Source organism: Atractosteus spatula, chromosome 4 (assembly GCF_055471065.1).
Source record: "Atractosteus spatula isolate fAtrSpa1 chromosome 4, fAtrSpa1.hap1, whole genome shotgun sequence".
NCBI classification, from domain to species: Eukaryota; Metazoa; Chordata; class Actinopteri; order Semionotiformes; family Lepisosteidae; genus Atractosteus; species Atractosteus spatula.
The window spans coordinates 10,431,138-10,457,944 of NC_142709.1; the positions used below are offsets into that span (position 1 = coordinate 10,431,138).

General features: G+C 35.9%; 2 protein-coding genes across 4 annotated transcripts; one reads left to right on the plus strand and one right to left on the minus strand.

The window, feature by feature from the left end:
- Positions 1-463: 463 nt before the first annotated feature.
- tslig2 (tRNA splicing ligase complex subunit 2) lies at positions 464-5,510 on the minus strand. 2 transcript variants are annotated; one of them, XM_088914914.1, is made up of 5 exons: positions 5,373-5,510; positions 4,963-5,178; positions 3,712-3,881; positions 3,073-3,442; positions 464-2,030 (listed from the first exon to the last, which is right to left on the minus strand). In XM_088914914.1, exons 2-5 carry the CDS (start codon positions 5,092-5,094, stop codon positions 1,974-1,976), a joined length of 729 nt encoding a protein of 242 aa, XP_088771040.1. In that variant the 5' UTR covers positions 5,095-5,178; positions 5,373-5,510; the 3' UTR covers positions 464-1,973. The 2 variants fall into 2 exon arrangements, with proteins under 2 accessions (XP_088771040.1, XP_088771042.1); XM_088914916.1 differs by having other exon boundaries at positions 4,963-5,152; positions 5,373-5,497.
- A 48-nt stretch (positions 5,511-5,558) lies between these two features.
- Positions 5,559-26,558, plus strand: tgfbrap1 (transforming growth factor, beta receptor associated protein 1). Of its 2 annotated transcripts, none has more exons than XM_088914829.1 (12): positions 5,559-5,690; positions 7,590-8,291; positions 10,410-10,604; positions 11,662-11,816; positions 12,236-12,318; positions 12,691-13,032; positions 14,455-14,512; positions 16,702-16,845; positions 17,477-17,623; positions 18,770-18,929; positions 20,571-21,004; positions 21,777-26,558. In XM_088914829.1, the coding sequence occupies exons 2-12, from the start codon at positions 7,607-7,609 to the stop codon at positions 21,963-21,965; spliced, it is 2,592 nt and encodes an 863-aa protein (XP_088770955.1). In that variant the 5' UTR covers positions 5,559-5,690; positions 7,590-7,606; the 3' UTR covers positions 21,966-26,558. The 2 variants fall into 2 exon arrangements, with proteins under 2 accessions (XP_088770955.1, XP_088770956.1); XM_088914830.1 differs by having other exon boundaries at positions 5,613-5,690; positions 7,593-8,291; positions 21,777-22,776.
- Positions 26,559-26,807: the final 249 nt, after the last annotated feature.

Below are 26,807 nucleotides of genomic sequence, written 5' to 3' on the forward strand. Positions count from 1 at the left end.
CTACGCTGAAATGCTAAATACAACGGAATCTTTGTACAGAGACCACAGCTTGCAATGCAAGTTGATTTAGCACAGTAAAACTTCGGTATTCGCGTGGGTTGGGTGCCTTTAAGTTTCCGCAAATGGCAGGACTTAATACCTTCTGAGGAAAAACTGGATAGGGTTCCGCATCGTTTGAAACAAGTATTTCTGTACTAATATTTTTATAATTGTTAACTATTTCAAAAATAGATGACTGTCATAGTATACCCTACCCTGTATAGTTTTTTTTTCTCAGAGTATTATAAATGACTACTATAAATGAATAGCGCTACTACACTGAAAGAAGTTTATTACAGTACAGAAATAACGGAGAAAAAAGTGAATGAAGTGTCTCAACACACTCCTACGGTTTGTTTAATTTCCTTTGTTATCCTTTTCCGCTAGACAGACAAGAACGGAGATTGTGTTAATTTAGGGGACGTTTTTGCTATTTAAGGTTTCTTTTATTTCGCAGCGCAACACTCACATACAGGCATTACTTTCTTATAAAAGATCTACATACAACGTACATTTAACGCTTTCCTAAAGCAAACTAAAGCATAACTCATGATACACTTCTCCATAAACATGTCAACTCTTTGCCGAACTATGCTTTGACTTTAGAGACCGATGCAAATCAGTTCAAGTAGATCTGCCAGATGAAGATGGGCAGTTGGGTGCCCGCATTTACTTTCCTACTGGGTTGATCGAAAAGAGGCGATTTTATCCCGCGAATCTAGATAAAGCAGTCACCCATAATTTCGCACGAAGTTAAACTGCGAATGTAGAACTCGCGAAAATTGAGGTTTTAGTATTCTTAAAATCCTGATACCTCCATAACCTGCTGTCTTGTAAACAGGAATGCAGGTTCAAATCTCCAACTTCATAAAATTTAAAACCCTGAAAAGTACGTTTACAATGTTAATCAGAAGACACGTTTTTTAAAAAAAGGTCCACTAAAGTCTGGAAAATAGTTTTCAGTTTTTTAAGGTGCTGGCCAAATTGTTTTCAAGAAGCAGTGAAATGAGATCCTTTTCAAGGAGAGTGGGAGCGTCTTCTAACAAAAAAAATGGATAGGTCAAATGGCCTCTTTTGTTCTTAAGAAATAAACCTAAAATACTCTACAACATATTTTACTTGTTTAGAAAGTAAACTTACAAACACAAATTGAGTAAAAGATGGGTACCTTCTAGAATTGCCAAGTTATCAATAAGACTGCAGTAAAAATAACGAATTTTTAAACTTTCAGTGCTAGTCTTTGCATGTTTAAAATATAACATTCAGAGAACTGTTAACAATAACACGAGTAGTGTAGCAATATCAGCAGTAGTGATATCAGTAGATGTCAACTTGTCAGAATTTGAAACAAAGAAACTTTCATGTGTAAGTGTGAAAAATGACTATTTTTCAGACATTGACCAAACTGATTTTCATTAACAGGGTGTAAATGACACGAATTGCCCTTTGTAAACAGCAAGTATGCTGTAACCTGCTGTGATGTCTGTACAAATACTGCATAATAAAGAAATTAGGCTGTTAAGGTCTTTCAACTGCTAAAGTGACAATTATGACTTCAGTTCACAGTGAATTTACCTTTAATAAAAATAACAAAAATCTATCACTAACGTTTGCATAAGATTCACATCAGAAAAAAAGTGTTGCACAGTAAAAACATTTTAGTAAAAACACTGCTTTTACATTGCTTACTACGCGTTCAATTTTTAGAGGCTTTTAGAAAAATTTATTAACATTTGGGACTTTAAGGGCACTTAAAATTATACATATTTTTATTAAGAGTACAGGTCCAAGTCATGTAATTAGTTTTCCAGTGATGTGCTGCTACAGAACCAAACTGTAAAGTACCATAAAGGCAATGCTGTGTTCGCTCTCTTTTTGAAGACAGACTTTTCTTGTTTTCATTTCTGTAGTTAACAGACACCTGCAGAACCATATTATGGCCATGTAACATGCTGAATTTTCTTCTTGGGCTCTGGTGACTTCTGTTCACCCTGGGAAATAAAGAAAGTTTTAAATCAGAAAACATTTAAAAGTGGAATATGCAGATTACAATTTCTGGAAAAAGGCTAAACCAACCTACAATTTTGTTCTTTAGTCACATGTCACAAACCATGTCTAACATGAAAATGTTTTTAGATAAAACAGTCTGATATCTGTAATACTACTAGTGAGCATTCATGTTTTTAGCACTTGTGAAGAACTACTACACAGGTAAGCAGTGACAGATAAGCCACAAAATGTGTGACAAAAACTAAGGTCCTAGATGGTGGCCTGACGCACATACTCAAAGGTTTTTCTAATATCTTCTTATGAACTGCACCACAAAATAAACTGAAACCTTACAAAATGAATCAATAAAACCTTTTCCAAATTTACACAGGGAAAGAGGCTGCATTTATTTTTGTTTTGAGGAACACTCAGAGTGCTTCTGTTCAAAAATTGTTCATCTGATTAATTCCAAACCTCAGTGTCAGCAGGATTCATTTATGTGAAAATGGGATTACTGTGTAAAACAAGATGGATGCCTGACCTCAAGCTACCTCTTATGGCTTGTGTTACCTCTCTGCCGCCTATATATGGCATGTATTTCCAACTCCTGCCGTTTAAAAATCATTTGGTCAATTCCATCTAAATATAGCATTATTCTAATGAGTGAATCATTAACATCTGAAACTCTGTTGCTGAATATACAAATATGGCCACAAATTACTACTGATGTGCACCTCACAAGCTCCTGCAATAATTTTTCTAACCACACTAGACCACCAACCTCTTGGGAAAACATAGGTTCTTTTGGAAATTTCTTCTGTTCAAGGACTGTTTGGCCACTTGCCTCGAAACCTGGTGGTCTAGCTACAAATGGTAAACATTTGGTGAAATGGTGTTCCTGCATGGGGCTGCCTTCAAAATGGCTTGCAGTTCCCTATCATAAAATGTTTTTCTTTTCAAGGAGATGTCAAATTCTTGCTTTTATCTACTACAAAAAACAATGTATACAGAAATTAAGATGGCAGGGGCACAGACTTTACATACCGTAGCTTCTGACTCTCCTTCTTTGGGTGCTACTCTCTTTAGTTTGATAGTTGTGCCTCCAGTTGGGAGTGTGGATGACGGAGCTTTTCCATTTCCTGTGGGACTCCTATGAATGGTTGCAACACTGTTCTGCGCCTCTTCTTTACCACTCAAGTGATTGGCAGAGCTCCTGTGGGAGTCATCTGAGGAGCAATTGGCTGATGGACCCGACAGTCTGCGAATGGTGTTGGTGAGGTTTCCTGATGGTGGGGGTTTCAAACGATCCACTGCTCCAGATCCAGCCTCTGTCTTCTTTAGTTTAATACTTGTTTTTGTGGAGCTGCCATCAAACACTATCAGGGGCCTTTTTCTAGAATTGTCACACACAGAACTACAAAAAGATAAAAAAAAGTGCTAATCGAATACAGCCATAGACAAGTGTTAGCATTCCACATCTCTTAGAATTTTATTAATTTATTGAGTTTAACCAACCAAACATCTTCTTAACACTTTAATCTCTTCTGTGAATCACTCAAGCAAGTATCAGATTTCGAGTGGATGCACTATTTTAATCCACAGCATATGACTAATGTGTGTTTTCTCATATATAATTTATTGTGGGAAGGTAACATTTTACCATGAGATAAACAAACACTGTACCCCTGTTGCTGTGAATTAGCTGGAGACTGGAGCGCCCGAATCTTTTCCATTCTTTTTCCCCAGCGGCTACTGGGCAAGTCTCTTTGAGGCAGAGGAATAACATGCTGAAGGTACAAGTTTGTGAGGTGGTCTCTGTTCGCCTCTTTCTCTTTTTCAACGGGGATCTTTTTCTGTGGGAAAAGTGATTTGGTTAAATGACATATTACAGTCATATATATTATTACACAGAACCATCTGTAAGACGTTATAGATTGCGTCTAGAAAATGTTAAATTTAAAAAACTATTCTTAAAAGAATATACTATTTTAAGTTAGCTGCCATACAGAAAACAGATCATATTACCTTTTGCTTTATTTCATGCTGAATGCACATTACATATATTGCCTACAAATCATTACTTTTTCAAGCTAGAATGTTACTATCATTACAGCATCAAAAAATGCTTTTATTTCTAGCACCATCACAAAATGCTCAGCAGATAAACGATGAAAAATAATGCTGCTGATACTTTTTATCCCATTCATATTCCTCTGTTCACTGCAAAACTTGCTTAGTTGAAAGCATTCCACTATTAAGTCACACCATAAAGGAATAAAAACTTTTACACTCCTTTTTTCCCCTGTATATTAAGGTAACTGAATGCTTGGGTTGGACAAACTACAGAACTGTTTGAACGCAAACGTTTAGGTCTATTTAATGACAGTTCATCTATATCAGAAATAAGCTTTCATATAAATAAAAGAGAAGGAGGAGAATAATTTACTCAATATACATGTCAGATGATCTGGACTAATTAAAGCATGTAAATACGGAAAACGGATTCAGCAATTTGCATTTAAATTACCAACATTCAAAAACGGTATGGTGTGATACCGTAATTATTTTAAGCCATTCTTTTTTGACAGTGAATTATGATGCACATTCTTTAACGTAGACAGTCTGACACTAATATCGTCAAACAACAAATTATAAACCAAGATAAAACAATCGCAATGCTGTTCATAAGTATGCTGATCTTTCATTTAGTAAAATGCTTTCTTTTAGTACTAAATGTCAATTATTGTCATAATATAATTCTTTTAAGGAGTGATGAAAAACTACTTCACGCATTCACTTCAACTGTAGATTCATTATCCCTAACTTTGTGGTGAATCGATATTACAAAGCTTGCACATCACAATTCTCTCGAGGTTGAATTGATATATAACCTGCAGATAAATTGTCTTCTGGAATATAAACATTACCACTGACCTCGTGTAACGTCAAAAGAATGAAGTCTTGAGAAAGCAGCTCAGGGTGTAAGAGGAGATCTGTGTTCACAACGCTTTTCTCCTTATTTTTCTCCTTCTTTCCACTTGCATCATAAGCATCCGCCATTTCCATCTTCAGACCAACCAGTCCCACAATGCTCGGCGGCTCAGATCATCTGCTTATTTTAACTCTGTCTTCCCAAGATCGAAACGGTGACTGTTGTCAGAAAATAATACCTTTACATACGTGTTGTAATTATATAAACAATGAAAAAGAATAGAGTCTTAAACTTGTCTACTTTCTTAGAAAAGTCCACAACTTTGTAGTAAAACGTCAAAAGTTCTGCTACAAGTTGAATATTAATGTCAAAACACACCCAATCATACCAAAGGAAATTTTATTCTACTTACAGCTATGTTTTATTGCCCATGTTACTCTTCAGACAGATGGCTGTCCAGAACAGAATTTGCATTACGTTTATTTTTAGCCCTTAATACAGGCTGCCGCTTGAGTTGTTTTATTAATGACGTCACACATGCGACCAGATTGTCCCAGACGCACGGCGCTCCAAATCTCGACACATCAGCTGACCGGATGTAGATGGAAAAGCGAGCAGGAAACAAACCCCAGTGTGTCTGTCTGAGCTTGGGGAAGAACAGAAGAGTGAGGAATAAGAGGCCGTGAAACGTTATCATCTTTAGAATCTTATTATATCACACATGGTCTGGGTAAGAAATTCGTTCCGCACGCTGTTTTTTTGTGCCCGTGATTAAAATTGTAGGTATGTGCTGCCGACCGCAGGCCTGCCTCTCGTCAGAGTAATTTTGTTCCCAAAAGCCAAACCAATTCATTCTGCAAAGGGTAAGAGCAAGTGCTTCTAGATCTCTTACGACAGGGATCTAATCAAAAAAGCAGGTGTATATTCCTATCCTATCAATATTCTAGGATTTCATTCTGTAACTAGGCTCTGGGTGTTTGTCTTGTTTTTCAGTTAGCCTTGTACTGTTTTGTCTTTTTGGTTCTGATAGCCTGTCAGCAGGCAACCATTGTTTAATCACAGATTTTACGGGTGACTGTTTTTAGGAGATTCTTTAAGTACCAGACTTCATTTTACGAAACACGATGCCTTGATTTCGACATTAAATGCAGTTATGCGGGCATCTGTGCGAAAGTTTTATTTGCAGGACGTGCCTTGTAGATTTGCTCAAATCTGCTCTGAGTAACTCCAGTAATTTCTTACTCGCAGCTAGTGCCGTCACTGAATTGTTTGGCGAATAAAATATCGTTTGCATTAGAAACTATTAAAAGCATCCATTTATTTATAGCTTGTTCCGTAGCCCTTGCCCCTTATCTCTCAGACATCAGGACCCCTACTTATAATAACCAACATCTCTCTTCAAAAGCACGTGATGTACTGAGTGAGGATTTTAGTTGATATTTTGCAGTGTCTGTATTTAGTTCACGATTTTGGGGATATTGTGTTTTTTATTGTTGCGTTTCGACAATTTCTCAATTTGTTTACTGTAAAAATATAAGGAATAATGCTTGAATAACGTCAGTCTGAGATCGAGTATGCTAAATTTCACTGCATACCTTGACGTTTATGCTCTTTTTGATAGTCTGTCCTGAAAAATGTAGTTTTTTGGAGCTTGATAAATACTTTAAAATCCTTCACATTTAAAAAAAAAGTTTATATTGTTTTAAACACAAATATTAGTTGAGGCTTATAGCAGGATGGAACCATTTTAAATAAAAAGAAATTAAGACATTTTAATTAAGAAATTAACGATTAGGGACTTATTATTGTATATATCAGTGATGAACAACCCTGACTCTGGAGAGCCACAGCCCAGCAGGTCACCCTTACATTATCCATTTGTGAAGACCAAGATTACATGAGAGTATTCATCAATTTAGTAAGTGTTATGATAGTCAAAGCAGGAGTGACCATCTTTGGCCATTGAGAGCTAAGGAGTACTGGTTTATTTTGAAATAAGATCTACAATATTTAATTGAGGAGGGCACAGTGGTTAGCACTGGGCCCTGGGTTCAGTTCCAATCCTGGGGTGCTACCTGTGTGGAGTTTGTATGTTCTCCCTGTGTTCATTTTTGGGTTTCCTCCCGCAGTCCAAAGACCTACTGGTAGGTTAATTGGCTTCTTGGAAAATTGACCCTGGTATGAGCATGTACATGTCTGTGTTTGTGTCTGTCTGCCCTGCGATGGACTGGCAACCCTGCCAGGGTGCCCTGCCTTGTACCTGTTGATTGCCAGGATGAACTCTGGCTCCCCCATCACCCTGATTTGGATGATAATACTGCTTTGATCCCTGTGCTTTCAGGAGTTGTTTTGTGATAGAGGCTGCGTGTGTATTTGATTGTTTTCATTTGAATGTTTGTAGTTTTTGATGTCATAGAAGAAATTATTTAATAGATCAAAACAGTAAATATGTTTTTAGTAAGATAAAATGGGATATGAGTTCTGAAATGAAAATAGACTATGGATTGCAACACTGTAGCCCTTTTGGCTTAATGGTAAGCCAGAAGTTACTGTATATAAGTGTTAGACCCTTCATTTGTTGTAGTCTGGTGTTTTTGGGCCTGAAAAGTTTCTTTTCTTCTTCCCCCAGTAGATGACCGTGACAGCATGAGTGTGAAAGCTTTTGAACTTGTTCTCGCAGTTGAGCGAGAGCTCCTGATGGGAGACAAACCCCGCATCAACATAGAGTGCATCGAGTGCTGTGGCAAAAACATCTACATTGGGACCAATGACTGCTTTCTCCACCACTTCCTGCTCGAAGAGAAGAGTTCATCAAAAGGGAACCTGGCCTTTGTGGCTCAAAAGCAACTGCAGAGACATCTGGGTCTCAAAAAGCCAGTGAATGAGCTGAAGGCAGCTTCTGCCCTGAATAGGCTAATTGTACTCTGTGACAACACCATAATGGTTGTCAACATGCTGAACTTGGAGCCTGTTCCGTCCGGGGCCAAAATCAAAGGTGTTGTCACTTTTACCGTGAATGAGAACCCTGTCAATGGTGACCCCTTCTGTGTGGAAATTGGTGTTATTTCCATCAAGAAAAGGACCATACAAATTTACATGGTTTATGAGGATCGTGTTCAGATTGTTAAAGAATTGTCCACCCCAGAGCAGCCGTCAGCAATTGGTCTGGATGGCTATTTCCTGTGTTTGGCACTAACAACACAGTATATCATCCTTAACTACAACACTGGAGCTTCTCAGGACCTTTTCCCCTATGACAGTGAAGAAAGGAAACCTATAGTTAAGAGAATAGGAAGAGAAGAGTTCCTGTTAGCTGCACCTGGAGGTTTAGGTAAGTCCTCTATTAGACCACAAATTCACAGTTTTACGTTTTGTTTTGTATTACACAAGAGTAGGCTGTCTAGGAGGGTACATACTGCTTTGCTAAAGCAAAAAGAGGCACAAACGTTTATAGCAATAAAAAACACAATAGAAGAAGTAATATCATCAGTGAATTTGAATATCACATTCATAAATGTGATCAATTTGGATATAACTCTCTCAAATAAAACTCATAAAAAACTTAGAATCTTTTTGTGTGAATGAATTGTTTACTTACTAAGCCTATATCTTGAAGATGATAGAATTTTGGGAATGTAGATAGTTAATATTTCCCACAATTTTTCCATTTTTCCATTTTAAGAAAAGGAGAGTAGCATGAGTGAATATTTCAGTGAGTGACAATGTTTTTCTCTGTGCTAAAGGCACACTTGTATTTATTTCTTTATCTTTTGAGTGAGGTCAAAATCTGTAGCTACAGCTGTTTGTGATGGAAGAGTGCTGGATGATTTTATTGTAGATATGCAAGTTGTACCAAAGAGAGTAGAAAGAGCACCGTTTTGTCAAATAAATTGTAGATTACATTTAGTTCATCATACGGTGTACTATTCTATTTTGTGAGCTCTGTATATTTCACTTTGATTTTCCACACCCTTTGTCTTTATTTCCCCTATTGCTTCCATTTCATTAATGCATGAAGCACAACGTTAAGTTGTGTACTGATCATCAAAAGAAACGTAACTCTATGCTTGTATTTTTAGAAAAATAAAGTATATGACTTTTGGATATTGCTAAAATGTTTTGGTTTCATTTTGATCAATCAATTATGCATTAGTGACTGTTGGGTTAGCACTGGTGAAAATCTAGGAGCAAAAACAAATGATCCAATGAACTCTGTGTATCAAGAGAACCGCACCTTCATGCAATTGGTATGTTGGAACAACACCTCATGTGGAGTTGTTAGAAGAGGAATTCAGTTGTGGCCCAGCTGTGCCACAGAACCCCACTTGCAGTGATTTATGGTGTCCTAACTACCCTGTGCTGTGTTGATGAGGCCTATGGATTTCTCTGTGTTTCCTGTGGGCTCATCCTGATGCGACAACATTCCAGAAAGTCATTGGACATCCTTAGGGTGCTCAACAAATTTCTTGCAATATAAAGATGTTCTAGGTGCACTGTGGATACCCTTCTTGTCAGACATTGAATATGTACGGGATGTGCTGGGGTCATGTGTAGCATCTAGGGCTCAGAGACCAGTGAACAGACACATGCCTGTCCAGAATCTACAAATGGAATGGCACAGAATCCCACAAGACACCATCTACAACCGGGTGCAATAGATGTGTTGCTGTGAGATGCATCAATACTAATGTATTGCTTCCAGCTGTGGCCACATGCTAATAGCCTTTGACCTTCGCAGTACACACCCCTGTTGATGTACACACACCTATAAATGACAAATGTTAATCAGCAATGAACTTGGCATTTTTGTTCAATAAATTGTCTTTGCTCCTGACAATTTATGAAAGTTACTGTGAATCTGTTGTAGTTATAAGTAATGAGTGTCTTCTGATGCATGGTATCTTTCTCATTTGATTTTTCTTTAACATGTTCTTTACTATGTAGAAATCGCAAGTAATTTGTTACCTAACAAGCTGTAGATTTTTTTTTACTTTATAAAGCAATATTTGTGCTTTATCTTTACAGCATATACTAGTATGGTCTATATACTATATTTATACTACTGCATAAATAGGAGTTTTTTGTCAACATTATTTACTCTTTGTATATTAAATACAATGTGACTGATTAAGTTATATAGACAGTTTTTCAGTCATTTCAAAGTTGTATTTAATAAAGTATTTGTCCAACAGGTAAAACATAAGACTTATCCTGTGTACTGCTGCCTGCAGTAATATAGCCATGTTATCCCATTCCATAAAGCTGCATCACTCAAAAAAAAAAGCTCATTGTTACAGTTTCAAACTATGGAGAACAGAAGAATTGTCTACACATTGACTATTCAAGTTACGACTGTGCCCTAACTTCATCCTTCTTGCAGTACGAAGGAAAAAATATGGGTTCTAAGGGTTAAAAAATAATTGTACTGTTTTTTTAATGTATTTTTCAGGAATGTTTGCCACAGCTGCAGGAATTTCTCAGAGGGCCCCTGTTCGCTGGTCAGAGAATGTGATTGGAGCTGCTGTTTGTTTTCCCTATGTGGTGGCTCTGGACGAGGGATTTATCACTGTGCACAGCATGCTTGACCAACAGCTGAAGCAAACCCTTTCTTTCAGGGATGGACATATATTACAGGATTTTGAAGGTACTTCACTCTTCTGTATAAAATAAAGGATTACCGGCAAGCATTTGCTCCAAACGTGTTCATTGTAATCATCTGTATATTTCAAATTTACTTACATTTTATCATACAATGATATCATAGTTCTCTTAAAGCTACAAACATTTGCTGAAGTGTTTTCAAAGATTCAAAGCTTAGAAAGTTGTTGGTCCTATCCTTATATTGGAAAGCCTTGAACAGTTTGTTATGTATGTTAGATATGTTAGGCATTCATTCAATGGTAAATATAGCGGTAGCTGTTTTTTTGTACTTTCACTTGACAAATTTGTCAGCTGTTATAAGTCAGGAATTTAAAGTCCAGACATTAAAATATCTTCAGAGTTCCCGGTATGCTCATGTAGCACCCAGCCCCAATATTCCTGTGTCTTCCTGAATATTGTTCACATCTATTTTACAGTTGTCCCACTTACTTCATTTTTCTGTTGACAGGCTTGTTTTGTGTATTTGCATCAAAGCAAGAGAGTGAAGCTTAAAGTAAAGTAAAATTAGATGTAAGGGGATGCTCAAATGCTAAAGTTTTGAATGTTTTAAACGCTATACGTAATGTTTATGCTTGGCATCCATCGTTATTTGTATTTGTCAATTTGTGGCCTACTTATTTTCATATATTTCATTGGATGGAGGCTTATTTAGATTATGGTTGTTTACAAAGGAGGCAGAACCACGTGTTCAAAAGACAGGTGTGAAGCCTGGTAAAGTTGCTCTTTAATCAGGTTCTGTTACTAAACCAATTTGCTCCTGTGGAGTGTTGTGCAGTCTCTACCCAAATTCCTGAACCAGGTTTTTTGCTGGTTTTATCTAGTTTATGCATGCTGTTCTGGGGTCAGTTTGTTTACTCGACTTTTATCTTGCCTTGCTTTGGAACTTATTAAACTGCTGTTGCAAGCTTCAATTCTGTGTTTTATATGGGGCACACACTGGTTTCCAGATTTTCATTCCCTTTCTTTCTGATGGCACTGGTTGTGACTCCTCGTTCTATCCATGTTGTTTTACGGTAGTCCTGTTTTTTGTTTTACCACAGGGAAGGTGGTTTTAACCACTACAAAAGCAGTGTATGTGCTGGTACCCTTGCCTTTGGAGAGACAGATCCAGGATCTTTTGGCCAGTCACAGAGTGGAAGAAGCTCTCGTCCTGGCTGAGGGAGCCCGAAGAAACATTCCTAAAGATAAATTTCAGGTCTTTTTTTATGTTTTTCAACTGCATTAGTGTTCCATTAAATTTTTAGTCTCTTAACTATCAGAAGCTCTCCCCTACATTGTGTGTCATTTTGAGAGCCATTCCCACATGAATGTATTGATCAAATAGATTATTTAAACATTAGTTAGGTTTACGTATTTATGGTATTGCATGTTTAGTTTAATGTGAACAATATAGTTGAATCACAACATGAAAGTATTTTTCTAATCTGGAAAAAATCAGTAAGGAAGCATTACATCATCCGCAGTGCTGTGTTTCATAAATTGAAAGGAGTGTGCTCACCTCATGATAGTAAAAATACACATGGATGAAATATTATATTTCATAAAATATAGATATAAATATTTGAAAGCAATTGGTACTGCTGTTGCTAACATGTTTTACTCTCTTTTGTTCAGATAATGTACAGGAGGATTCTCCAGCAAGCAGGATTTATACAATTCGGACGGCTTCAATTTTCAGAGGCTAAAGAACATTTTAGGTGACTTTTCCTTCTATCATTTTGGAGCAGTTTTTAATGATTAAAATACCCTTTCACTTTTTTATTTTTCATTTTGAAATTCGATTAAAGGGGGGATTGTAATTGTTTTTTTTTAAAAGGGATGTACTTTGTTTTGGAATATGAATTGCAGATTTGGTCTTTAGAATTACAACTGTCTTAAGCATTTAGATAGTGTCCAGTTGAATGGCCTGTGAATGTTAAATAGTACTCTGCAACAGTCTGTCATCACTAAGCCAGGGTACAGTTTTGATTCTTTGGATTAGATTATATTCCAAGAAATGTTGATTTACTTGAGAGCCTTTAGGTCTGTATGTGTATTTTTTTTCAGCCTTTTTGATGTGATCCTTACAGGAAGGGCCATCTTGATGTGCGTGAGCTCATTTCTCTCTATCCTCTGCTCCTGCCTACCACTTCCACCTTCACACGCTCGCATCCTCCTCTCCACGAGTTTGCAGACCTCAACCACCTCACGCAGGGAGACCAGAAGAAGATCCTCAAGTGCAAGAGGTTCCTCATCAGCTATCTGAGCGAGATCCGCAGTACGGAAGTAGCCAATGGATACAGGGATGACGTGGACACTGCGTTGCTGAAGCTGTATGCAGAAGCAAACCATGAAAGCCTGCTGGATTTGTTAGTTTCTGAGAATGCTTGTGTCCTAATGGACAGTGTTCCTTGGCTGGAGAAACACAAAAAGTAAGTCAATAAGGAGACATTGTTTCCTTAATAATCTATTGGTTTATAACACAAACTGGTGACAGGATTTAGAAACAATTCCTTAATATGAGCTGTGAATGTAATTCCTGAAGTCAGTAATACTATTTTCTTTTAAAACCATAACAAATCTATTATGCTGTGCTTTCATGACTGTAAACACATTTATATTTGTTGTTTCTAACCATTAAGGGATGGGTTTATCAAAATAACTATTCTGAGATACCAAGAACACATTGAATTATTACTTCTGTATTAGTTCAGCATTCCTAGTTATAGGAATATTTTTATGAAAGTCTAGAAGTATTTTTATAGAAACACTTTCATAAAATGTTGCATTTATAAAATAAGTGCTAGAGATTTAAGAACGTGAGAAGTTGCAGCATATTCCGGTAAAAAAACGTTCATACAATATGCTGTAAGTCGTAAAATCTATAAAAATACCAGTTTAAAGTATATGTTTTAAATTCTTTGTAAATTACTTATTACACAAGCTCTATAATCTCCTATTCATTTCACAGAAGTTTGTAATATTTAGATTAGGCCAGAGAGTTAACAGTTAAACAAAAGCTTTTGGTACCATTAGTTGTACAAGCCATCGATTTATGTGTAGATCTAATCTTTTAATGTGCATTAATGTATACAACTTATGTATTGTGATGATTGCCACCATCAGATGATGATGTGTGTGTGTATAGTGTTATAAGGTGGTTTATGAATATAATGTAAACATGAGTATAAAAAAGTAAAAGGTCTTTATGGTTAAATATTTAGTTATTGATTGACTAAGACCTGGACTGAATATAAACATCAGCACATTGCTGATTCTAGGAAGCAAAGTACGAAGCAATATAAACATGTTGCCAGTTAAAAAGTCATTGATGATTCACTCTCACCTTGTTTATATAAAATCAACCGAAAATATTTAGCAATGACAGTATTTGGTGATCCCTTTAAAGGAAACGTCTGTGATAACAAGGCAGTCTCTTAGTAAGATAAGATCACTTTATTGGCCATATACAATTTCTTGTATTAGGAATTTGTCTTTTTGCATACCCCAACTTGCTCTCCATGAGACACACAGACAGGGAGAGAAGCTTGGGGTCAGAGCGCAGGGTCAGCCATTTATAAGACACCCCTGGAGCAGTTGGGGTTAAGGGCCTTGCTCAGGGGCCCAACGCAGTAGGATTCCTCTGCCGGCCGCGAGATACAAACCGGCAACCTTCCAGCCACAGGCACAGATCCTTAACCACAGAGCCACCGCACTGCCCCCAGTGCAGTACGGCCTGCACTGAGGAGCAGGCTGCACAAAACTTCACATAAAACTAATAGGTTCTATAAGTTTTAATTAACACATGATTCTAAAGATAATGCTAAAATACATTTTCTTTTTTTCATTTTCAGGTTCTTTGCACTTGGACTTCTCTATCATTACAATGGTCAAGATGATGCTGCAGTGCAGGTATTAAATTTTTAGCATTTGCAAATGCATTTTGAGCATTTAGCATATCCAATTGTAAATTGTATTGTTAATATTGTGGCACTGTCTAAAAAAGGGATATTCTGTGTATCAATGCTGTCACAGTGTGCATCCTACTCACTCTTAAACAACTAGATCTTTAACCAGTATACAGTATTTTATATGCATCCCAGTGCATATCAGTATATAAATATATTTAAATAACTTACATTTTCAGATAACTTATGTTGTGTATTCTTTAAATTAAGCCCATTTAGTTACCTTTGACTTAAAAAAACTTTAAGACTTTAAACAGTCTTTAAAAAACATGTAATATAGCCTCTTAATTTAGTCTCTGAGATCAGATCAAAGTTCACATGATGTTTCTTGAAGTGACCTATGAAGTCACTTATGGAAAAAGCATACAACATTAAATGAGAACATTTTACTTAAAACCGTGAAGAAACAGCATTTCTTCAATTAAAACAGTTGGTAAGGCCAGTGCACCTCTCATGATGGTGTAGGGTGGTAAACTTCTTAATCCATGCTGTGTAGTACATTCTTATTCTATTTGAATTGTTGAATCTGTATACCTCCCAGATGAGGTGGCATTCTTTGGAGTATTTTCTGTTCCTTCCTTTCTCCACACTTAAACCTTTTCACACTTAGGAAAAGCTTCATATTTGTCTTTTCAGTCACTATAATCCCATATTCTCCTGGCTCTCCTAGCAAATTGTGAGGCATAGTAGACTGGAACTGGTTCATAAGCAAGCATATAGCTAATGAATCCAAGGAGTTTATCTGGGAAAAAAATTGAATATCTCAGGCTGGTCAAGTCAGTCTCCAGGCTTAAATCCAAGTGAGCATGTATTTTTCACACTGAAGAAAAATTTGTCAGAACTTTTCAAGTGTAATCACTAAACAGCATCTCATATATAGACTTTATGCATTTATTGCTTGAAAGGGACAGGCAACCTATATGGAAGATATACATCCATATACATATACATCTTCCATCCATACATCCATTTTCTTACCACTTTATTCAATACCAGGTCATGGGGGAGCCGGAGGATATCTTGGCACAAAACAGGTTTAAGGCAAAGTACATCCTGGAGTGGGTACCAGTCCATTGCCGATGATCACTGTACCAATGTGCCTTCCCATATTGCTCTTCTGATCACTGATTCAGTTTGGTTGAGTTCAAAGCAAAATATTAATATTATATATAATTTGATTTAACTGACCCAGTAATTTTATTTGGCACTGTAGTTTACACAATGTCATCATATGTCATGTATGTCATATCTGTTTAACTTAACAATTGTACATAGTCACTTGCCATCTGTAAGCTAGGCTGTTTTAATTTATATTCTGATATTTTTTTAGATAAAGTTAACTAATGTTATCTCCAAATAATAAGTGTAACATTATCTCTATAATCGTGCTTCTACATTGTCATACAGAATGCAATTTGTTGCCCTGATGGTTCCATTCTAATGCCTTATGTTCTCTTCATGGTTATGGCATACCAGTATGTTTCATTCCTCTGTGCTTTGGGACCTAAGGATTGGTGCTTGAAAATATTTTGTTAGCTTGTTGTCCTGAAATTGTAACAGCAACATTAGTTGTGGGTAGGAATATTTTTTGGAAATCAGGCTGGGAAAAAGTGGTTTAGGAGATTGTTTTGGATTTGTAGGAAATTAAAAAAAATTCCATTAAACTGGAATGGCAAACTGGTGTATTGTTCAGTTTACATCTATGATGTAAGAAAATAAATCAACAAAGTGACATTTCTTAAACAGTGTAAACATTTTAAGCTGTGTTTATCTCCGGGTTGCTGCTTTGCAGTCTAATTCTGCTGATTGGCATTTGATCAAATCATTTATAGAATGCAAAGTGTGTGCACATTTTCTTTTTGAGGTTAAGATTCTCATGTATTAAAAAAAACTAGCCAGAGCTTGTGTGTGTGTGTAGCTTGATATAGTTCCCTTTAAATAATTCACTTAGTGTTTCATTTCCAAATCTCCTTTTTCAGTAAAGGGAGGTGAACCGGCATTTCCTTTAGTCTTTGCATTCTTGCTTCATTCCTTCAGCGAAGAGCCAAGTAGAACACTTGTGAACATTTGTAACCGAGATTGGATTTACTATTTCTCCCTCAGTGATGTCTCTCTCTCTCCTGGATTCTCTAGCTTTGGATGCAGATAGTGAATGGAGAGCTCCACGATGATACCCGAGCTGATCTGTATGAATACATAGTGGATTTCCTCACCTTCTCCTCCAAGCAAGATCTAATATGGAAATATGCAGATTGGGCTCTGCAAAAAAATGAAAAGGTCTGTATTATTACGTAAAGTATGATTAACACTGTTTTTTTATCTATGTTCCCTACAGATCTTTCTTCCTGTAATTCTTTCTCTTTCCTTCTTGCTGTCTCTTAAGTGACTATTTTTGGTCTCTTTTGGACCCTTCATTGCTGAACATTTAACTTGTCTCTAGAAATGATCAAATTAAGAACAAAACGCACAGCCTAGTGCTTTCTCATTCTCACCAAGATGTTGAAAGGTGTGTAAGATAAATGAGTGTAAGTGGCAGAGAATCAAATATTGTTGTCATAATGATATAAACATATTGTATTATACAAAAATGTATATTATTGATCAAGATTGTGTCTTAGAAGGTATCAAATCACACTGAACTAATTGAGACCTTTTGTATTGTTAACTATGATGCCCACGGCACTATGCACAGAAAACCCTTGACCAATAACTTATGCTGTATTTGTAATAAGACCTTTTTACTCAATGGACATCTTCATTACTTGGTTTCTGTAGACTGTAAATTGGAAACTCTTAAATTCAAGAACATGGGAAGGCTTTTTACCTAACTTTTCTGAGCATCGAGTAATAAAAAAAATCACAAAATCTGGGCTCATGTGAATCTTATCTTGTCTTTTGTCTACATTAGGTTGGTGTTCAGATTTTTACAAAGAGACCAGAAGATGAAGAGAAGATAGGCAAACTGAATCCAGACAATGTCATCAAGTACCTACATAAATATTCACAAGCCATCATTTTGTATCTTGAACATCTTGTTTTTGAAAAAAACATTCAGGTAATGATTTAAATTATTTTTGTTGTCACTGTTTGACAAAACATTCAAGGTTCTAGAGGAACTCCTGGAATTTGTTTCTGTCTCAGATATAGAATTTAATATGTATTTTGACTTTCTTTTATTTATTTAAACCCCAGAAAGGGGGAAAAGAAAAAGGAAGGGAAATGTAGTTAGACAAAACACGAAACATCATCATTTTTTGCATTTCCTAACTTTACATAATGTTAGTAGACTAGACACAACCTTCTAGACCTAACACTCTTCAAGTGGTCATTTTTGTAAGTCAGGACTAGTTATGGTATGATCCATAAATGCTTCAAAGAACACTCCAATTACGTCTTAATTCTTCATTAGTGGTATACATTTTTGGAGTGTTTTTTTAACTTTGTGTAGTGCTTTTGATTTCCACATATGTGTACATCAGTGGCTCTTAATTCATCCACTACTGAAGAAGTACAGCACCTACCTGGGTGATGGATAGCAGCTTTTCTGTGCCAGCAGCCACACAACATAGCTGACCAGGAGGAGAAGTAAATAATTAAAATTTGGGTTAAGGGTAAATTTATGGAGCCTAGAATATGCAGGAACAGAGTGGAATTAAACCAGAACGTGGGATTATCATCCATACTCTCATGAATAGTTTTCTGGAATCTTTATTCGTCATGTAGTCAAGATCTTTCTTCTGAATGTTGGCACCTTTTATAGCAATTTCCCCTGTCCCCAAACTGGGACATCAGTTTTGGACATTCTGTGCCACAGTGTCACTTACGGACACACAAACACCTGCATTATGATGTTATAGTAGCAACTATAGTAGTGGATTTAGAAGTTTTCCTTCCCAATGTTGATCAGAACTAATCGTGCTTAGCTTTTGAGATATAGCAAGATCAGGGTACAAAGTGGTGAAACAGCATGGTAATAGTATGTTACCCTAATAATGCTGTTAAAGATTCAAGCTTTGTCTTGTACAAGATATGTGGAATAGATTCCGTTCATCTGTAACCTTACTTATAATCCTTGGTATGGTTGATAGACGCGAGCCCTTTGAACTAACCTGTTGTGCACATCCATCTTGAACCTTGGAGGTACTTTTGCAGTGCTGCTTTAATGCAGACAGATTGTTCTGTTCTCTGTTTCTGTGCATAGAAGGAGAAGTTCCACTCTCACTTGGCTGCCCTGTACCTTGATAGAGTGCTGCAACTGCATTCCCAAAGTGAAACACCCTCAGAAGAGCTGAGCTCTTCCAGGACAAAGCTTCAGAACCTGTTGCAGAAGTCCAACCTGTACAGGGTGCAGTTATTGCTAGGTAAGGAGTCATTATCAGAGCTGATTATGCAGTATTATATAAGCTGAGGTTTTAGGAATTCCAATTTATAGTGTTATAAGACATGTAGTTAAGACACTCATTGTAATATTTTGCTTAATCTGCAAGTGTTCATATGGTAGTTTATACAGCAATTATGGAAAGTTATACCCATTAAAGTTACAATTATAGTGACAAATGAGTTAATGTGTCATTGGTATTTGTACTGACCATATGCTGAATGCCTCGTGTAGCTTGAATACATGTGTTTTATGTACTGTGAAAATTCTGGTACACGCAGATTTATAAAATGCTAACCATGTTTTAATATAACTTTTCTGTAATATGCAATACCGATCACTAAAGAAATACACACAGTTTTTACTTTTAGTTATCCATATAATAGTACTCAGACTGTTTTGTTGAAGTTGCCATGTGTATTGTTGGCTTCCTCATCCTAATGTGGAAATTGTCTGACTGATGTCCTTGTCTAATGTATAGTTTGTGAGTTGCTATAAATGTAATTGATATTTACTTTTATTGTACCCTTTATTGTACCTATACTGTGTGTTAGAAATAATAACTTAAAATTAGTTCCTGAATGGATGTTATTAGAAAAAAAATGTTTTCCCTCACATTATGCTGCTCCAGTGTAAACTCTTTACTTTTATGGGCTTGCCACAGTACCCTTATATGAAAATATCTGATGATGTTCTTGTAAATCAAACATCAAAGTTTCTAATATTAGATCTTCCAATCTTGGTGTATGTCTTGGTACAGTACAGTCTTGGTTTGTTACCGTCTTAAACCAAAATTACCCTTGCTATACCATATTTACAGAAAATTAAATCTTTCCCTTTTATTTTCTGCCCTTAAATATACCATTGATTTCTGATTATATTACTTTTACACTGATTTAAATATTTTTTCAAATATTTAAAATGGCAAACATTTATTGAACAACAACCAAGTCTAAATTGCCTATGAGCCAGACAGCTTGATCCAGGAACAAATCTGGGTAATAAATTCTTATCTTTTGGTATGAAATGCAAACAAATGGAATATTGAGTTTTCAATGCACATAGAAATAAATGGTTAGCTTTGCAAATATTTACTCCGAAGTTACAATAAACCTTTAGTTCTCTCTCCATATGATGTGAATACAGTATTTCTTGTTTAGTCCTGCTGTATGGAAAAAATATTTTGAATTTACTTTTAAATACATTTCAAATGCAAGTTATTTTTTTTCTAAAAAATAAATAGGTCACAGTTCTCTATGGACATTAATAAGAGTCACCAAACAACGTACATGTTGGCCTTTCTATTTGAGAAAATCCTGTTTGATTCTAATATTTCCATCCTTAATTTCTGTAGAATGTCAATTGTTTATTTGCATTTAGATATTTCTGTAAATTTAGATTGAATACATTATGTTTTTTTTAATTTTAGGTCTATTTCCTCAAATTAAATATTTATGGATAGCATGAGTCAGTGCATGCTTCCTGTCTTTGATTTACATACTTGACACTTGTATTTCTAATAATAAAAAGCTGATGAGATAATATGAAGCCATAAAATTCAGTGTTTCGAGCGATTTGGAAGATAGTGTCGCACTTGTATCCAAGTTGTTCTGATATTTTGCAGGTAAAATTAAGGACACAGATCTGAAGTTTGAGTGTGCAATACTGTATGGAAAGCTGGAGGAGTACGATAAAGCACTTCATATCCTTGTTCATCAGCTCAAAGACTTCCAAGCTGCAGAGAGCTATTGTCTGTGGGCCTCCGAGGACAAAGATCCATCCTACAGACAGCGGCTTTTTCACATGCTGCTTGCACTATACATGGACCCTTCTATCTCCAATGATGCCTTAGTAATGGCTGCCGTGGACCTATTGAACAGGCATGCAGAGGTCTTTGATGCAGTTCGTGTTTTAAGACTTGTTCCAGAGAGCTGGTCAATCCAGCTTCTCTGTCCCTTCCTAAGTGGAGCCATAAGGGAAAGCATGCATTCCAAGCGCATGTCTCAGGTCTCAGTGGGATTAGCGAGATCAGAGAACATCATTCACAAGCATGAAAAGGTAAGTCTTCTTCGTGCCATTACAGCCTGCTTTGATTATACATTTAACTCAGTGAACGTTCTTTAGAACTTAACGAATGACATTGCACCGTCGATGCCAAAAGATTATAGTGATGGTTGGGTGGAATGTTTTTATTACTGTGCATATAAATAATTTGCAAATACCTTTGTCTGCAAAGGGTATTAACTAGTTACTTCAGTCCATCAGCATCAACTTAAGCTTTTTTCTGTTTGGCAAAGTGTTAGAGGATTGGTTGTCAGAGTCTGCAATCAGTAATAAAGCACTTTATTAAGCTCTACTTATGAAATAAAACATGTGAAATGTGGAATTTATTAGAATATAGCAAATGCTTTATGATGTTCTGATGGGACAATCAGAATGTAACTGTACTTAGTTGTGGTGTTGCCAGAATTCACCTAGTGAGGTAGATGTAGTATATTTTTTCACCAAACCTGAAAAAATAGGTGGTACCCAAAGGTTTTGACAGCTTGTTCATTTCTTTCACTTTCTCACTGGAAGCATCCCTTACCACCTGACTTTGCCACTAGTGCAAAGATGTTAATAAACAGTATTTTGAGTACAGTTTGGGGAAACGCATTCTTTGGATACTTATTCGGTTATGAATGAGTCCCAAAACCATTATGGAATATGGGCTTTTGCCAAAAGCCAGGTGATTGAGAAGTATTTACAGTTTTATGACACCCAGTCCTGTTTTATGTCATTTTAAAATTGCTTGATTTGAATCACATTTGTCCCGTGTTTTTCTCTACAGATGAAGTGTAAAGGTGGTCCGATTTTCTTGTCTGAGAAGAAAGGCTGCCAGTTGTGTCATAACACATTTAGTGAGCCTGAGTTTGTGTTTCACCCCAGTGGCATTCCAATCCACACTCACTGTGCAGCCAAGAGGAACAGAGAGTCTCCTAGCAGGAGGCAATATCCAAATGTCAACAACCATACCTGAAACAACCATTTCTTACTAAACTCTTAATCCTTCTTGCAAACATTTCTGAAAGACAAGAAATGGAGCTTGATCAGCATTGGTAAAGCACTGAAAAGCACAGAGGAGAACTGCTGTCAATAGGTGAACTTCAAGCACTCAGCCTTTATACATGGACAAGTCTTGTGTAAACCCGAAACTATTTATTCTATGTTCCTATCCATATAAACAGTGAGACTGAATAACTGTGAACGCTTTCTTCCCCTCCTGACAATTCCATCCCAGTGAAATTGCAGAACAAGAAATTAAACTTTTATGATAAAAAATAAAACAAAGGGCTGTGCCAGGTCTGTGCTAACATCTTCTGTTCCATTACCTCTATACTGAGACATCCCTCATGTGGTTTCTTCCTCCTTTGTCAGCCCCCTGCTTGATCCTGTCCGTACGTATTGATTGTAGTGTCTTGATATACAGCAAAACATGAATTCTTTGAGCTTCCATGAAGTTCCTAATTGTGCAATGAAAGTAAAACACCTGCAATATTTTTTTTCTGACACATTGTTTTTAAAAAGTAGTTAAAGTGTTGGGGAATGACATTATAACATCTTTCACTCATGACAGTGGAAGGCAAAAGTGACTTGTGCTCCCAGCATTTTTACAGTCTGCTTTTACTATGCTTCCCTTTTTTGTGTAGTTTTCAGTGTCAGATTCATGCTTCACCTTGCTTTGGACAACTCACTCTTGAGGAAGGGGGTTTGGAGACAGCAGATCATTCTCCACTCTGGCAGTGCAGTCAGACCCTCTTATAATGCATTGAATTTCAAGAGGATGATGGGTAAGCTTTGAGACTAGAACAGTTTGAAACCTGGATGATATGCAAGGCACTTTCAAAGTCTTTCAGTCACTGCTGAAAAGAATATTTCTGCATCAGTGCTCTTATTTGTCTGAAAGTGACATTTTTATGTGCATCGTTTATGTGTCTGTGATACGTTTTGTGTACCCAGTGATTTCACGTATATTGACTTAATAGTCAAAATAGTCTTCTCATATTGAATACTGTGTAACTAGTCTGCATTACAAATTTTAGCTGTTGCCAACAGCAAAAAACGTTACTTACAAAACTCCTTCCTTAACTCTTGGGTATGTAGAAGACAATGTTTTCCTTCCCTGGGTCCCCAGCCAAGATCGGCAGAACACTGAAGAACCTTCTACAGTAAATGACTATTACATATACTAATATTTTCAGTGTGGTAACAAAGCATCCCTGTGTTTTACTTTCTGTGACTTAGTGTTTAAGCTTTTATTCTCAGACTAAGCTTGTATTCCAGTCTTAATCTGATTTTTTTAAGGGGGTATTGTTTCAGTTGTCTTTTCTTGTAATGAAGATTTCAGGCTTAATTTAAGATGTTTCAGCTCAAAAGTAGATCTTTTGTCCCTGTTTGAAATGTTCTGCATTTCCTTTTTCTGTTGCACTTTCCTACACTTTGATCTGTCCTTGAGCTACAGTAGTATGTTTGTATCAAGTGAAATGGCTGCTTTTGAGGAAGAGGTCTGATATCCCAGTGCTGCTGCTGCTGGGTTATGGTGTTTAAATTGCCAAATTTACCGTCCTTATTTCAGTTAATTGCAAGTATAAACCATATTGCCTACACTGACCAATTTCCATGAAAACATTAGACCCAGGTTAATGCACTTCTTATTTCCATTTGATTTTCTCCTGAAGTTGTTAAAAGTATTTTTCTGTCATATCGGGGTGCTTTGGATGCAGAAAGCAGGTGCATGAGTTTATATAATATACTGTATATCTTAACCTCAGTACTATTACAGGATATCAAGGGTGTTAAAGGTTTGCTGGGCTAATATTGTATTTGTTAGCATGAGAAAGATATTTGGGTTTTCATTTAAGTAAATGCAGAAAATCCTGAATCCAAAGTTTACAGAGAACAGAGAAGTAAACACAGAAACAGAATATCTACTCTTAAGTCTAATCACATTTCCCTTTGAAACTATTCACCTACAAATGGCTTCCTTAGGGAAGACAAAAATATAGATTTGCCATATTATACAACTGATGGATTTTGACATTCATTAACAAGACCGTACCTGCTGGGAAATAGCAGTATAATAGATAATATTTCCCCCATTGCTTTCCTTTGGCAATTATACAGTCGGACATTAGCTCTGGGCATTTTGATTCTGCATCAGTAACCTTATGGGATACAGTTACTTAATGCTGATACCACTATTATGGTAGTTCAGTCATAGTTTAGATTCATCAGTGGTAAAACAGTAATATCTCTGAAATAATTTACATGAAAATTATAAAGAGTCAAACAAAAACAAAAGATAGTATACTTTTGTACACTGTTAAGGTATTTAACTGTGTTTAAGAAGGAAAAATAATAACGGCACATACGTTAATAAAGTGAAATAACCAACGACAGTAAAATTATTATTCATCCCCGATTTACAGGTTCCAGATTCATCTGCTTGCATAATGCAATACTACATAATCATTACTTGAACTTTATCATTAATGGACTGTTAATGTATCTGTTTGTGATGTACAAGCAATGTGATGAGTACTTCAGTCCTGAATTTAACCTAAGGAAAAACAGGAAGTATACATCCCAATTACACTGAAAGTACCATTGAAGGCATCTAAGAAGATCTTGGATTCTATGAATCTAAGTAAAAGCTTAAAGCTTACAAAAAAGCTTAAAAGACAGTAAATGAAAAGAGATCACATTTTCAATAAAATTCAGTTTAAACCTGTAATATTAGATTTTAGCTGCAGTGATGTTTTTTTAATGCTGTTGCTTTTTACAGAGCTCTTTATTAAAACTTAAGGCTGTAACAGCATCTCTGAACAATCTAGCAAATAGTTTTATTGTTAGCCTTAGAAAATATTCACAACGTACTATGTGTAACATCCTGTGTTTCTCTAATACAGATCATGATTAAGATTTATGCATTAAAATATGCATGTTAAAAGCAGTCTTTATATCCTGCGTTGTATGCAGAATGAAACATTACTCTTTTGTGTGATATTCATTGTATTCAATGTTAATTACAGATTTGTTTTCATCTGTCCAATGCACTTGTGAATGGAAGATAACTGAAATCATTCTGCCTATTTTTTTTTCTTTTGGAAAAGGGACTGGACCTTAATACTTGAATTTTTTCAAAAGGATGACAAAATGATAGCAATTGTTTTGATTATGTGTTGTGGGTTGACTGATAATATCCAGTAAATTATTAAGTTGTGTTTTATTCATACGTTTCTGTATAGTGAAACACTGTAAAAAGTTGCAGTTTTAAATATACTGTATATTGTTTATAACCTGTTGTTTTAGCCTTAACATACTGTATATAATTATGGGTGAAGGCTATAAAATACAGTAAAAGTAATTTAAAAAGCCCTGTTTTATATAGATACCAAAAACATCCCATTTCAAAGGCAGTAAATATGCCATTTTTAATATATTTATATGTTCTGCTTACAATCAGTCAGTCAGAACTCTGAACAAAAATAAGCACCCATGCTTTCAAAGAAAAAAAAGTTCTTTAAAATGCTAGTTAATGTCTGGGGTTCTGTTTACTAAAATCATCATTTTTATTTAGTAATGCACTACAGTCCATCACAACCATGGTCCTATTGCCCAAGATAGCAGAAAGAAAACCTCTTAATCTTTCGGGAATCCATAACCGTGCCTGTTTCTCCAGCACTCTAAACACGCCAATCATTCTTCCAAGCACCGTACTGTTCCATGCTTACTTAACTTTAAAGCATATAAAACAGGACATTCTAAACATTTTTTCATATCAGCTTAATTATCTTTAGTAATCTTTGTTGCTTATTGTTTGAGTACTTTGTGGTTGTATCTTTAATAGCCCTTTTTTGTTTTGAGATGCTGATTTTATTATATATAATTTTGCTGCAGAATTATTTTTTAATATGGCCTACTGTACATGATATACTGCTCTTTAATCTAATGGACAGATCTGGAGGGAAAGACAACCTAGTCCATATTAACACAATTAAAAACACTTTTCAATACTATTGGCTCTGTTTTCTGTTAAATATTCTATGTGTAGCAGACTGCAACCTTCAGCTTCCAAGGCATTTCTAACTGAAAAATTCAAGTTGTCAGTTACTCAGTTGCTTGATGAATTAGTTTTAAGTAAACCCCGTAACCTTTCACTGAAAACTGGCCTTCAATATGGCAGTTAAATCTGATTTATTTTACTATATGTGCATTGTTTTTTTGAATTCGACAATTTGGTTGAAGTCTATTTACATGTGAAATTACTGTATTAACATTGAAGCCATTTCCCTACAGGAACATGAACCAAAGTGGAGATTTTCTTCCAGTTGAGGTGATTGTTAGTATTTCAAAATGGTTTCATACAGGGTAATGGAAAATCTTTCATCCTCAATCTTATTTATTCAAAACACCATCTTCTCAAAATCCTTTTCCATGTTGCTGTCTTTATATCACTAAACTACTTTATAAATACATACAGATATATTTATACTGTTTGTTGCTTTCTAAATTGATGCCATTGTAGGTGGAATGTACAAATGTAAAGAAATTTGAATAAATTTGAGTAGCTTTATTCTACTGGCCTGTTATTTGTGATTGCTATTTTACTTTTATTTTATTCTAAGATGTCAAAGTTTCCTTCACTGATCATTGTTTGTGTATCTCAAATCTCGAATTGCAGGACATTTTTGTTTTAGGACCAGCGTCATTACATTGTAATCTGATCTCATGATCTTGGATTAAGCAAGGCTGTGCTCAATCTGTACTGGCGAGGGACATCTCTTGGCTGGAAAGCAGGTTGTTGGTGAAACAGTAGATG